The sequence below is a fragment of the Carlito syrichta genome, unplaced genomic scaffold (genome assembly GCF_000164805.1).
Source record: "Carlito syrichta isolate Samal-C Ts95f unplaced genomic scaffold, Tarsius_syrichta-2.0.1 Scaffold234365, whole genome shotgun sequence".
NCBI classification, from domain to species: domain Eukaryota; kingdom Metazoa; phylum Chordata; class Mammalia; order Primates; family Tarsiidae; genus Carlito; species Carlito syrichta.
In genome coordinates this window covers 62034-73743 of record NW_007178461.1, presented here as the reverse complement: position 1 = coordinate 73743, position 11710 = coordinate 62034, and the positions used below count along the sequence as shown (strand labels likewise).

The 11710-nt window shown below is 34.4% G+C and overlaps 1 protein-coding gene across 1 annotated transcript in view; it reads left to right on the top strand.

Moving 5' to 3' along the window:
- Positions 1 to 11710, top strand: part of CFH (complement factor H) — a 65232-nt gene that overhangs the window by 36845 nt on the left and 16677 nt on the right. The window contains exons 4-6 of the mRNA XM_021709455.1: positions 223 to 299; positions 2063 to 2254; positions 4593 to 4763. Coding sequence (XP_021565130.1) covers positions 223 to 299; positions 2063 to 2254; positions 4593 to 4763 — 440 coding nt within the window. The remainder of the gene's footprint in view (positions 1 to 222; positions 300 to 2062; positions 2255 to 4592; positions 4764 to 11710) is intronic.

Here is an 11710-nt window from a genome sequence, read left to right as displayed (position 1 = left end):
AAACTATGGGGGGGAGGGGAAGGGAGATGGGATTAACGGTAGTAAATATCTGTCTGGGGACGGGGAGACACCTCTTATCAACAAGGGTGCCTGAACGAAGCATATTTGTATACCTAACCCTTAACTGTACCCCACAATATCATAATAAAAAATATTGGTTATAAAAAAAAACTGCATATAAAAACACATTATCTCACCATTCTGTTATTTTTGTGTTTTCAGGTATCAAATGCTAGGTGATACAAATTTCCGTGAATGTGACACTGATGGATGGACCAATGATGTCCCTATATGTGAAGGTAGATGTAAAATTGATCTACAAGCATACTGAAATACCTAAAATATCTAAAATTTTTCAAAATACTTTGCATTAAAAAATCTTTAAAGTCTATAATTAAATATTTCTTACCCAGGTTTTAGTTGTTTGTTTGTAGTATAGCACAGGGTAGAAATTTAGTCTTCTCATGACTACATTGGTTGATGTTTCAGTACCAAATATGAATACAACGTGATCTGATCTAATAATCAATGTATTAGACACTAAGGAACCTAAAAGTCATTTTTACCTTGTTTTGGATTTGAATGACTAGAAATACACCTAAATATCACTAGCTACATGAAGATCAGAATTTCACCTTTATCCGTGAGGAGGCCTCACCCAAGAACTACCCAAATGCTAGAATCTATAGCTCAGCTGAAGTAGGTAACATGACTGAGACATCTCTTCCCCGTTCCCTGTCATGGGAGGCTGTTCTCTGTTCTTTGCTTCATTGAAAAGAGGCATGAAGTCAAGAAGAGTTCTGCTATTTCTTACTGGTCTGTAAAGCAAATAGAATCAGAAAATGTAAATACTGTTTCAAGTTTTAAGTTAATACTCGATTCAAATCCCTAGTCATTATGGAAATCAAAGACATAAATCGGAAAATTAGAATATTATTTTTTTACTTCCATGGGGATGAAGAGGAGGAAGGGAGGGAGGGGGGGAGGGGTAGAGAGAGAGAGAGAGAGAGAGAGAGAGAGAGAGAGAGAAGAGGTGGAAGAGGAGGAAGAGGAGGAAGAGAAGAAGAAGAGGAAGAAATGTGATAATGCAAAAATTCTGTCCACTAAAGTGAATAAGAGCTTTCATCAAAGGAAATTAGAAGGAAGGAGATAAGTATTCTTGGGAACATCTTCATTAAAATCACTTGAGATGCTTGTTAAACACTGAAAGTTTTTGTTGCTTTAGAGATTTACTGAATGAATATCTTTGGGGTAATGAGGCAGGGATAATTTTATTTAAAAAAAAATCCGGAATCATTCTACAGTAAAATTAAGTTTGAAAGTTATAACATTATAAAAATCAGAAAATAGCCGGGCTCGGTGGCTCAGCCTGTAATTCCGCGCCTTTGGGAGGCTGAGGTGAGTGGATGGCCTGAGCCCGCGGGTTCGAGACCCGCCTGGGCAGCGAGACCTCATCTCTACAATAAATCAAAAAATCAGCCAGGCGTGGTAGCGCATGCCTGTAATTCCGGCTACTCGGAAGGCTGAGGCGGAAGGATCGCCAGAGCCCAGCAGGTCGAGGCTGCGGTGGCCGGGAGCGGCCACGCACTCCAGTCTGGGTGACAGAGTGAGACTCCAACTCAAAAAAAAAAAAAAAAAATCAGAAAATATTAAGTAAAATCAAATAGGTATGCAAACTTTTTGAATCGTGATGTCAAAGAGGTTGGAAAATTAAGTATGATTTCTCTATTGAAGTAAATGTTGTCTTAAAGTTTTACTTTTATATCTTTTAGGAATATAGTGTTATATTATTCTGGGAGCATAGATGGAAATTTTGTATATAGTCGTCATTTTTGTCCACTAGCATACAAAATAATTAGAGATAAACATACTATTTCAGAGATAAACGTACTATTTGTTCATTTCTTAGCATCACTTATCTCTTGCAAACAGATATAGCAAATACTTTTAAAAAACATTTGTTATTTTCTCCCAGTTTTTCCTCTGATGATTTTATACATACATATATTTTCATGATAAATTTTAAGATCCTATTAGAAAAAGTTATATTTATTTTCTTCAGTTATTAGGTGTTTACCAGTGGCAGCACCAGAAAATGGAAGAATTATCAGTGGTGCAATGGAATCATACCGGGAATATTCTTTTGGACAAGTGATACAGTTTGAGTGTAATTCTGGCTTCAAGGTTAAAGGAAATAAAGAAATACATTGTTCAGAAAATGGTGTGTGGAGTGCAGAAATACCAAGATGTGAGGGTAAGTTATACTTACTGTTTGTTTTTTGAATGTGTTAAGATATTTGGATAAATATATACATTTAAAAAATTGTACTTTCTAAATAATATAAATAATACTAACTGTAGTTAATGTTTATTGAGCCTTTACTATCTTCTTGTAATAGTTCTAAGTTCTTTGAATGTGTCATCTCATTTTACCCTTCAAATAATCCTATTATTTATTTATTCTTATTGCTTCTTTCTTATGATTATGAAGAAACTATGGTGCAAATAAGTTAAATTAGGACCCTGGATTATCATGACATAAAGAGTAAAGATTTAAACCTAGGCTATCTGACACCAAAGTTCATGCTCTAACCATAAGTCCACTATAATTGACTCTTAGGCTGAAATAGAATGCTAAGCATTTCTGCTGCAAGTTGTAATACTGACTTCCAGAATAGACACTTCTTTTTCATTTTGAAGCCAAATATTCATTATTTACTTCCACTGATGCATCATGATGACATTCTGTTTTTGAATAACACTTCTAGAAAGTGGGCCTGTTTTATTTTTGTACCACAAGTTTACTAAAAAATTGCTGAATGGTACTGAATCCACTAAATGAATCTTTGCCTTTTAAAAAAAGTTTTATAGTAAACTGCAATCCAAGATTTCCTTGTTCATAATAATGCAGATCTGTGCATCATTACCAATCAATGATTTAGTCTTTTGTAATAAATATTATGATCAATTTGTCTAATAAGTAGCATACTTCATTTTACCAATAATCGTTTGGCAGAAATTCCTGCCATATTTATTTTTTAACACTAATAATAGTTTGGCAGAAATTCCTGCCTTATTTGTTTTTTAACATTATCTAAAATCTCTAAATTATTAGTATGCTTTTAGTCTAGTCTACCTGATGTAGAGATAAGTTAAAAACTAATATTTTTATTCAGCATAGCAAATGCTATATACTTTAGAGGTTCGTGGATAAAGTTAACAATCTTGCAACTAGATTTCTATGACTAGTTAAAACCTTTCTAGAATGGCTGATGCTGAAGATAAGTCTTAAAGACAGAATGGTATTTTTTTAGGCTGGACATGGTGGCTCATGCCTGTAATTCCAGTGCTTTGGGAGGATGAGGCAGGAGGATTGCTTGAGCCCAGGAGTTTGAGACCAGCCTGGGCAAAATAGTGAGACCTCATCTCTACAAAAATAAAGCAAAATAAAATTAGCTGGGCATGGTGGCGCATACTTGTGGTCCTAGTTACTTAAGAGGCGGAAGCAGGAAGATTGCATGAGATCAGGAGTTTGAGGCTTTGGTGAGCCATTATCAAGCCACTGCATCCCAGCATGGATGATGGAGTGAGACTCCCATCGCAAAAAAAAAAAAAAAAAAAAAAAAAGAGATATATATATATATATGTATATATATATGTATATATATGTATATATATATATGATGAAGATAAGAGCAAAAGCACACCAGGCGGAGTCCATGGAGGAAAAAGTGGAAAGGCAATGAGGCCTCAAGGAGCACTAAGCTCCACTGATTCATGTTCATTGTTTATAGGGGCTTTAGTGTAGGATCCAATAGGGGAAAAGCCAAGAACAGATTGTGATAGGCCAGTACAAGGTGCTGGGGTGTTTCATGCACCACCGAAGAGCATAATTTTTACTCACAATGATTTGAGAATCAGTGAAGTATTCCAAGTAGGATAGTGATGTGACTACATGAAAGTTCATTCAGTTATACAAAAGGAAAATGGATTAGAAAAGTGGGAGAACAGGATTTGGGAAACTAGTTATCATTGCCACAATCCCAGAGGAAAGTACTCGAGAGAAGTGATGTCAAAGATGATGGCCAGTTATTTTTCTACAGAAATCCTGCAGGGATGCTGAAGACACAAAGACAGAAGGTCAGTTACTTTTCAGAGATATAAGAACAATAAAGTTAAATGAATTTCTTTGACAAATTGTTCTGTTGATAATTACTGTTTTGCCAATAACAAGAAAATCTGCTATTTTTGCAAGTCACTCAGTGAACATACTTACTACAATAAACATATATTCTCTCTCTCTATATACCTATATTCAAATATATATATATTTGATGAATGTTACTTGTCACCATTTATTTCAAGAGGACTAATTTATTCTCAAACTAAATAAAATTAGAAACATAATTTTAATCAGAATTTTAGCTTCTTTTAGATAAATCACTCATCAAGCACTCAAGTCAAAGCAGCACTTTTGTTTGGTTGACTGATTTAACTGATGGAAACAAAATTTCCATTTTTTACATAATTATGTCTTGGTCACAGTTCTTTGTTTTGAAATAAACCTTTGGAATTTGATCCCTTCTATTTAGAAATTCTCTGCAAATTACCAGCAGTTATAAATGGACATGCTATATCTCAGAAGGCTGTTTACAAGGAGAATGAACGATTTCAATATAAATGTAGTGCTGGTTTTGTTTACAGTGAAAGAGGAGATGCTGTATGCACTGAATTTGATTGGAGACCATATCCCTCATGTGAAGGTAAAGTTATATTTACTTTCGGTATTTTTGTTTTAAATTTATTATTTATTTTAATTAATATAATTTTTTAATGAAATAATTTATTTTTCCTCAAAAATAGAGTACTAATATTACAAGAATCAACTATCATAAAGATCATATTTCATAGAGTTTTATGTGTGCAAGTTCCATTTTGAGATCAATTAGTATGATCCTCTCACTCTAAAAATAGACATAAACAGAGCCAGAAAATTTTAATAGCTTATAAAGTAGCTGGTCTATGATCAAAAATCAACTCTATAGCAGAGCTAAAATAGGTTTTCTATTTCCTAGTAATGTGCAATTTTCAAACAATTGGATTGATCTTCTAGTGCTTAGAATTTGTTTAAATTATATTTACACTTTAAAAATATTTAAAAAGTAAATTATATTAATACTTGTTGAGGAAACTCTTGTTTGACAATGGAATTATATGGAGATTTTTTTTTTTAAACAACAGACCTAGTATGGAGCAACAGTGATGATAATGCAAGAATAAGACAAACAAATAAACAAAACCCTAACTCTCTTAAGTTTCATCATGGAAAGATGTTAAACAGATTCAAAGAGTTGATCTTAACTGTGTTCTTTGTCTACCAAAAAAAAAAAAAAAGAGAGAAAAAAATCTGAAATATTGTGTTCTATTTAGCCTACCTCTATCTATCTCTATCATCTATCTGTCTATCACTATCATCTTTCTGTCTGTCTATCTATTTATCTATCTATCATCAACATCTATTTATTTATTTACCTACCAACCTCATTTAAAAAGAGATGGTTTCAAACTGTCAGGCCCAAGAAGAGAGAATATAGGCAATCACAGAGTTTAAGAATATACAATAAGAATTAAGGAGATTTATACTGTAAGAAAAACAAGGATATACAGTTAGAGTTTGGTAACTGTTTTGAGAGATTTGCAAATATTAATAAAAGGAGTTAGCTTTTTATTAGGGTTGTTGAAGTAAATGAGATGAGGAATAACATTATCATATATGGTCCAGAAATCTTCAAAAAGTATGATGGTTACAGTATCTGTAACTTTACTGGAGGCGGGGGGCGTAGGGGGAAGAAGAGTTGAACTTTTCAGATCCTTCTGAACTTTAAATTCATGTGTATGTGTGTGAATATATCTCTTTCAGAAGATTGTCTACTAAACATCAATATAAATAAAAGAAAGTTCATTCCAAATTAGATAAGCGTTCACTCTGTCTTACAACATGCTTCATTTTCTTGAAATAGACTTTACATTAATAGATAGTTATTTTATAATAAAAATAATTTATCAATAAAGTTTATATTAATTATCAATCAATATTTTATTAATAAATATAACTCCACTTTCTGTATCTCAGCTAATGTATCACAAATACTTCTCTTTGTTTTTCTGGTACAATGCAAGGATCTGCCAGAAAATATATAATTTCCAAATCAATACCCTTTATTTTCTCTGAAATCATTTAACTCCTGTTAGGACAGTGAACTGGTGCCATGGATAAGATGCAAAAAATTATACAAAAATTAAATTGAAAAATATATTTTATTTATTTATTAAAGGTGTGGGGTACAATTCAGGGTTGGATATACAAACGTTCATTATTCAGGTACCCTTGTTGATGAGGTATGCCCCCACCCTCCTGGCAGTTTCCCACTACTACCAATTCCCCCCACACCCGGCAGTTTTCCACTACTGCCAATCCCTTTCTTATAGTATGATAATTGTTCAAAGTCCACTTATATGTGAGAACATAGGCTATTCTGTTCTTTGTTTCTGTGATGGATCACTAGGCATGATAGACTCCAAGTCCATCCAAGTTGCTGCAAAGTCCATATATTTGTCCTTCTTTATGGCTGCATAATATTCCATTGTGCATATGTACCATACTTTTTTAATCCAGTCCAGTTTCTATGGTTCCATGTTTTTGCTATTGTGAATAGTGCTGCAACAAGCATGCGTGTGCAGGTATCTGTTTTGTAGAATGATTTGAGTTCCTCCAGATATATTCCCAATAGGGGGATCGCTGGGTCATATGGAAGGTCAATTTCTAGTTCTTTCAGAGGTTCTAGTTCTTTAGTCCAAAGAGGTTGCACTAGTTTGCATTCCCACCAGCAGTGTAAAAGCATTTCCTTTTCTCTGCATCCTCACCAGCATCTGTTGTTGTTTCTTTTATTAATGATGGTCATTCTCACTGGGGTTAGGTGGTATTTCAATGTGGTTTTGATTTGCATTTCTCTGATGATTAGTGTGGCTGATTTCTTTTCCATTTGTCTGTTGGCTACCTGTCTCTTCTTTTGAGAAGTGTCTATTCATGTCTTTTGCCCACTTTTTAATGGGGCTGTTTGTTTTGGAAAATATACTTTATTTGTAAAATAGATTGAAAAGAGAGAAAAGGGGAACTACCTCCCCCACATTGGGGAGAGTGACAGAGCTTAAAGAGTAGCATGACCAGACTGGAGCTTAACAAAAACCATGGCCATCGCTGTTTGAGGTTGAATGCTTTTTTTTTTTTTTTTTTTTGAGATATAGTCTCACTCTGTCACCCAAGCTGGAGTGCAGTAGTACGCTAACAGCCACCCCAGTGTCGACCTGCTGGGCTCTGGCGATCCTTCCGTTTCAGCCTTCCAAGTAGCTGAAACTACAGACGTGCACTACCACACCTGGCTAATTTTTGATTTATTGTAGAGATGGGGTCTCACCAAGTTGGGGTGATCTTGAACCAGTGGGCTCAGGCTGTCCACTTGTCTCATCCTCCCAAAGTGTGCTGGGATAACAGGCTGAGCCACTGAGCCCAACCTTGAATGCTTTTTAAAACTTTCCTTTGATGGGGGTAGGTTATTAAGGTGATTGACTGGTGGTCTGTTTTACATCATCATGAAGGGACTGATGTCATAGTGAAGGATAACAGCAGATAGGTAAATTAGTCACATACTACTGCCATGGTGATGAGGTCTGTTTGTGTCAGGTAGGTCACGAAGGGCTGATCAGAATAGATTAGGCTAACTTGGTCTTTTTGTGGCTGGGAGACAAATACTTGGAATAGAAAAGCTAATTAATACAAAACAAACTGGGGAGGGTTGTAAAACAATTATCAATAGCTACATTCAGGATATCAGTTGTGCCTTTGGCTAATGATTAGAGGGCAAGCTAGTAATTTGTGAAGAAAGCATGACAGAACTAGGAAATGTTAAAATAGCTGTGCTTTAGCCAAGATTGTTTCATTAAACTATTGCATTTTGGCACTGCAAAGTCTTCTTTATTACTACCAAATAGATAATAAACTAGAAACTAAATTATGCAAAATTAAATGAAATAATCTAAGAGAAAATACTTAAATTTTATCCCATCTGGTCTGTGATATGTACATGCCAGAGGTGTGTGTGTGTTTTTTTTTTTAGAGTGAATTGACAAAACTTTAGTCTCTGTATCCAATAGAAATAGCCTATGACAGTAAGTCATTTATAAAAATAAAAGCAGCAAAGCCTGCTAAATAAAAGTTACCTTTGATTCACTCTCATCTGTTCTCTGTACAGACTGGATTGTCTATTGATTTTACAACATAGAGTGCTAACATTTAATTAATACTTTTACTTCAAAAGACTAATGATTGTTTCTAATTGTAGAAAATATGGAGAGTTTCGCTGGGCTCGGTGGCTCAGCCTGTAATCCCAGCACTTTGGGAGGCCGGGGTGAGTGGATTGCCTGAGCCCGTGGGTTCGAGACCTGCCTGGGCAACTTCGCGAGACCTCATCTCTACAAATAAATCAAAAATTAGCTGGGCGTGATAGTGCACGCCTGTAGTTCCAGCTACTCGGAAGGCTGAGGCAGAAGGATTGCCGGAGCCCGGCAGGTCAAGGCTGCGGTGGCTGGGAGCGGCCACTGCACTCCGGTCTGGGCGACAGAGTGAGACTCCACACACACACACACACACACACACACACACACACACACACACACACACAAAGAAAATATGGAGAGTTTCAAATATTATTTTGGTTAAAAGTACATGCTTTGATAATGTTTTTATAGCATCATTTACTTTAAAGAAGATTATGAGTAAGAAATTAAGCTTTCTTAAGAGATTCAAGTCTACTGCTTAGGAATGATCACCAGAATTCCTTCTATTATTATTTAATTTAACAAAATTCTTCCAGTATTAATTTCTCCTAGTTAAACTCTTGTTTTATGTATTTCTTAGGTTTTGACTTCAAAAATTGACATTAAGTTTAGGTATACTATGAAGTAAACATTAAGTAAAGGTACATTGGACTTCTATGGGTATATGAAAATATGATAGACACAGCAGTATGAAAAGAGAGAAAAAACAAAAAAAGGAACACATTTAAGTCTTATTTAAGGTTAGTGTCAATATCAAACACTGAGGACATATTTTACTTAAAACTTGTGTTTTAAGTCATATATTATTTCTGATATAATTATTTCTTATATAATTATGTTATCCTGTTAGCAACAGAGATAAATCAGAGCTTAATCTGTCAGAATGAAGTGCATATTTAAGTTTGTAAGGGACTATTACAATACCTCCATGAATTTAAAGTATACAGTGAAATATGGTACTGAGAGGAGGTAATATATAACCAATAATTAAAACATTATAGTGACTGAATATACAAGTGATGAGGAAAAAACAATGTGGGACAAATTTTCAGGCTACTGTCATGGGGTTCTTGTTTCACAAATTAAAATATTAAACATAAAAATAAATGTATTGAATAAATAATGATAATTTAGTTCATCATACAATAAATTGGATATGCCTTTGAATTGTACACATGGACCCATCCATTGTGAAGCTGTAGTTGTATATATGGATTTGAATCTAACTGAAAAAGTTATTAGCACAATAGGTGTAGCTTTTGATCATGGAAGTATCTTAAGTTACACAGAAAATGTGAAAAGGCAAACATCAAAATTAAGGACAAATGCTCATGTAAAACCAACTATAAGGCATAATACCTGCAGGGAGTCCAAGCAGGAAATTTCTGAGGTGGTGATAAACATTAATGTGAAGCTCCGGGGAATAATCATACAAAACACAAGAAATGGCAAGTGCAAATTATTGGAATAAGCTTGGCATGTGAGAAGACTAGATAGAAGATTAGGGTGAAAGTGATATAGAAAAAAAGGTAGGAGACAAGATCTGAGAAGTAGGGCCTAAAAATTCAGTAGAGTAGAAGAAGAAATTCCAGTAGCAAATATACATAAAAAATGTAAAATATGAGTATCATTTAGACAAAAACAAGGGGAAGCAGGATAATATAAAAAAATAAGGCATTGGAAAACTTCAACAGTCAAATATTAGAGAGTTTTATCTTTTCAGTTCAACAAATAATTAAGAAGGTAATAATATACACCAGCCACTTTAATATGTGGAATGCAAACATTTCTGGATTTGGGAATTGAAGCACATTGATGACTTTTAACAGAGCAGTGGCAGCACAATGGAGATGTCAGAAATCACATATTAGTGGTTTGAAGAATCCATGGTGGAAAAGAGGGGACAGCAATTATAAAATGGTAGTTTAAGAATTTTGGTTGTGAAAAGGAAGAAAATGCAGTGCATTAGTTAAACTTGAACAAAGGGTTGAGAAGAGGAGTTTAAAATAAAAGAAGTTTACATATCATTTAGGAAAGAGTGGTTGATAAGGTGAGAAAGAGAAGGAATAAACAATGGTTCAGGATCCGTGGGAAAATTAAAGGCTTGAAGATGGCCTGAATTTGAAAAAAACACCTTACCATTGAATACTGATAAAAGACAAGTCAGAATAGATCCCTTCAACAGTAAATGTTGAAAAGAAATGTAGGGAACTCTTTACTTGTAGTCTCAATTGTTTTATGTGTATGTGAAGACATATTATCTGTTGATGAAGAAGCAGCTTGGTTGAAAAACAGTAGAGACTATGAATCACTCACTATGGGAAATGAATAGGAAGTGAATTAGAAGAATATAAATGGATTTCAGACAATGTTGAATATCCACCACCGCTTTTTAGTCCAAAATATAACATGGCACCAATATAAGTGGTTATGTAACTTTTTCTACAATACTCAAATGCATGGTATTTTATTATAAGAGAAATTTTGTAAATTGATCCAGTATCAAGAAATGGCAGAGCAGATGGAAATGAATGAGAAAGTGCTTTATAAATTAGGAAAGACCAGGTCAAAGGATAGCAAACTATAGGCTGCAGGTCAAAATACCTGCACTCCTTTGTGTAAGTAAAGTTTTATTGGAACACATCCAGGTATTTTTTATGACTACTTTTGTGCTATAATGGCTGAGTTTATTAGTTGTGACAAAGGTTTTCTATCTGGTCCTTTACAGAAAAATTTTCCAATGTACCAGGCTATCCTATTACAGTAAGAAAAATGGATTGTAATATCTCAATATCTTAATAAATTAATTTTTATTTATTATTCATGTTCACTTCTAAAGTAGTCCAGAAAGGAAGAATTAATTGTAAGAATCAGAGGAGAGAGACATTATCTTTCTTTTTTTTTACTTATTTTTATTTATTTATTATAAAGATGTGGGGTACAATTCAGGGTTAGGTATATAAACATTGATCATGCAGGTACCCTTGTTGATGAGGTATGCCCCTCCCTCTCCTAGCAGTTTCCTTCAACTGCCAATCCCACCCTCCCCTCCCCTGACAGTTTTCCACTACTGCCAATTGCTTTCTTATAGCATTATAATTGTTCAAGGTCATCTTGAGTGAGAACATATGGAACTCAGTTCTTTGTTTCTGTGATAAATCACTGAGTATGATCAATTCCAAATCTACCCAAGTTGATGCAAAGTCCCTATATATGTCGTTCTTTATGGCTGCATAATATTCCATTGTGTATATGTACCACATTTTTTTTATCCAGTCCAGCTTCAATGGGCAACACGGTTGGTTCCATGTTTTTG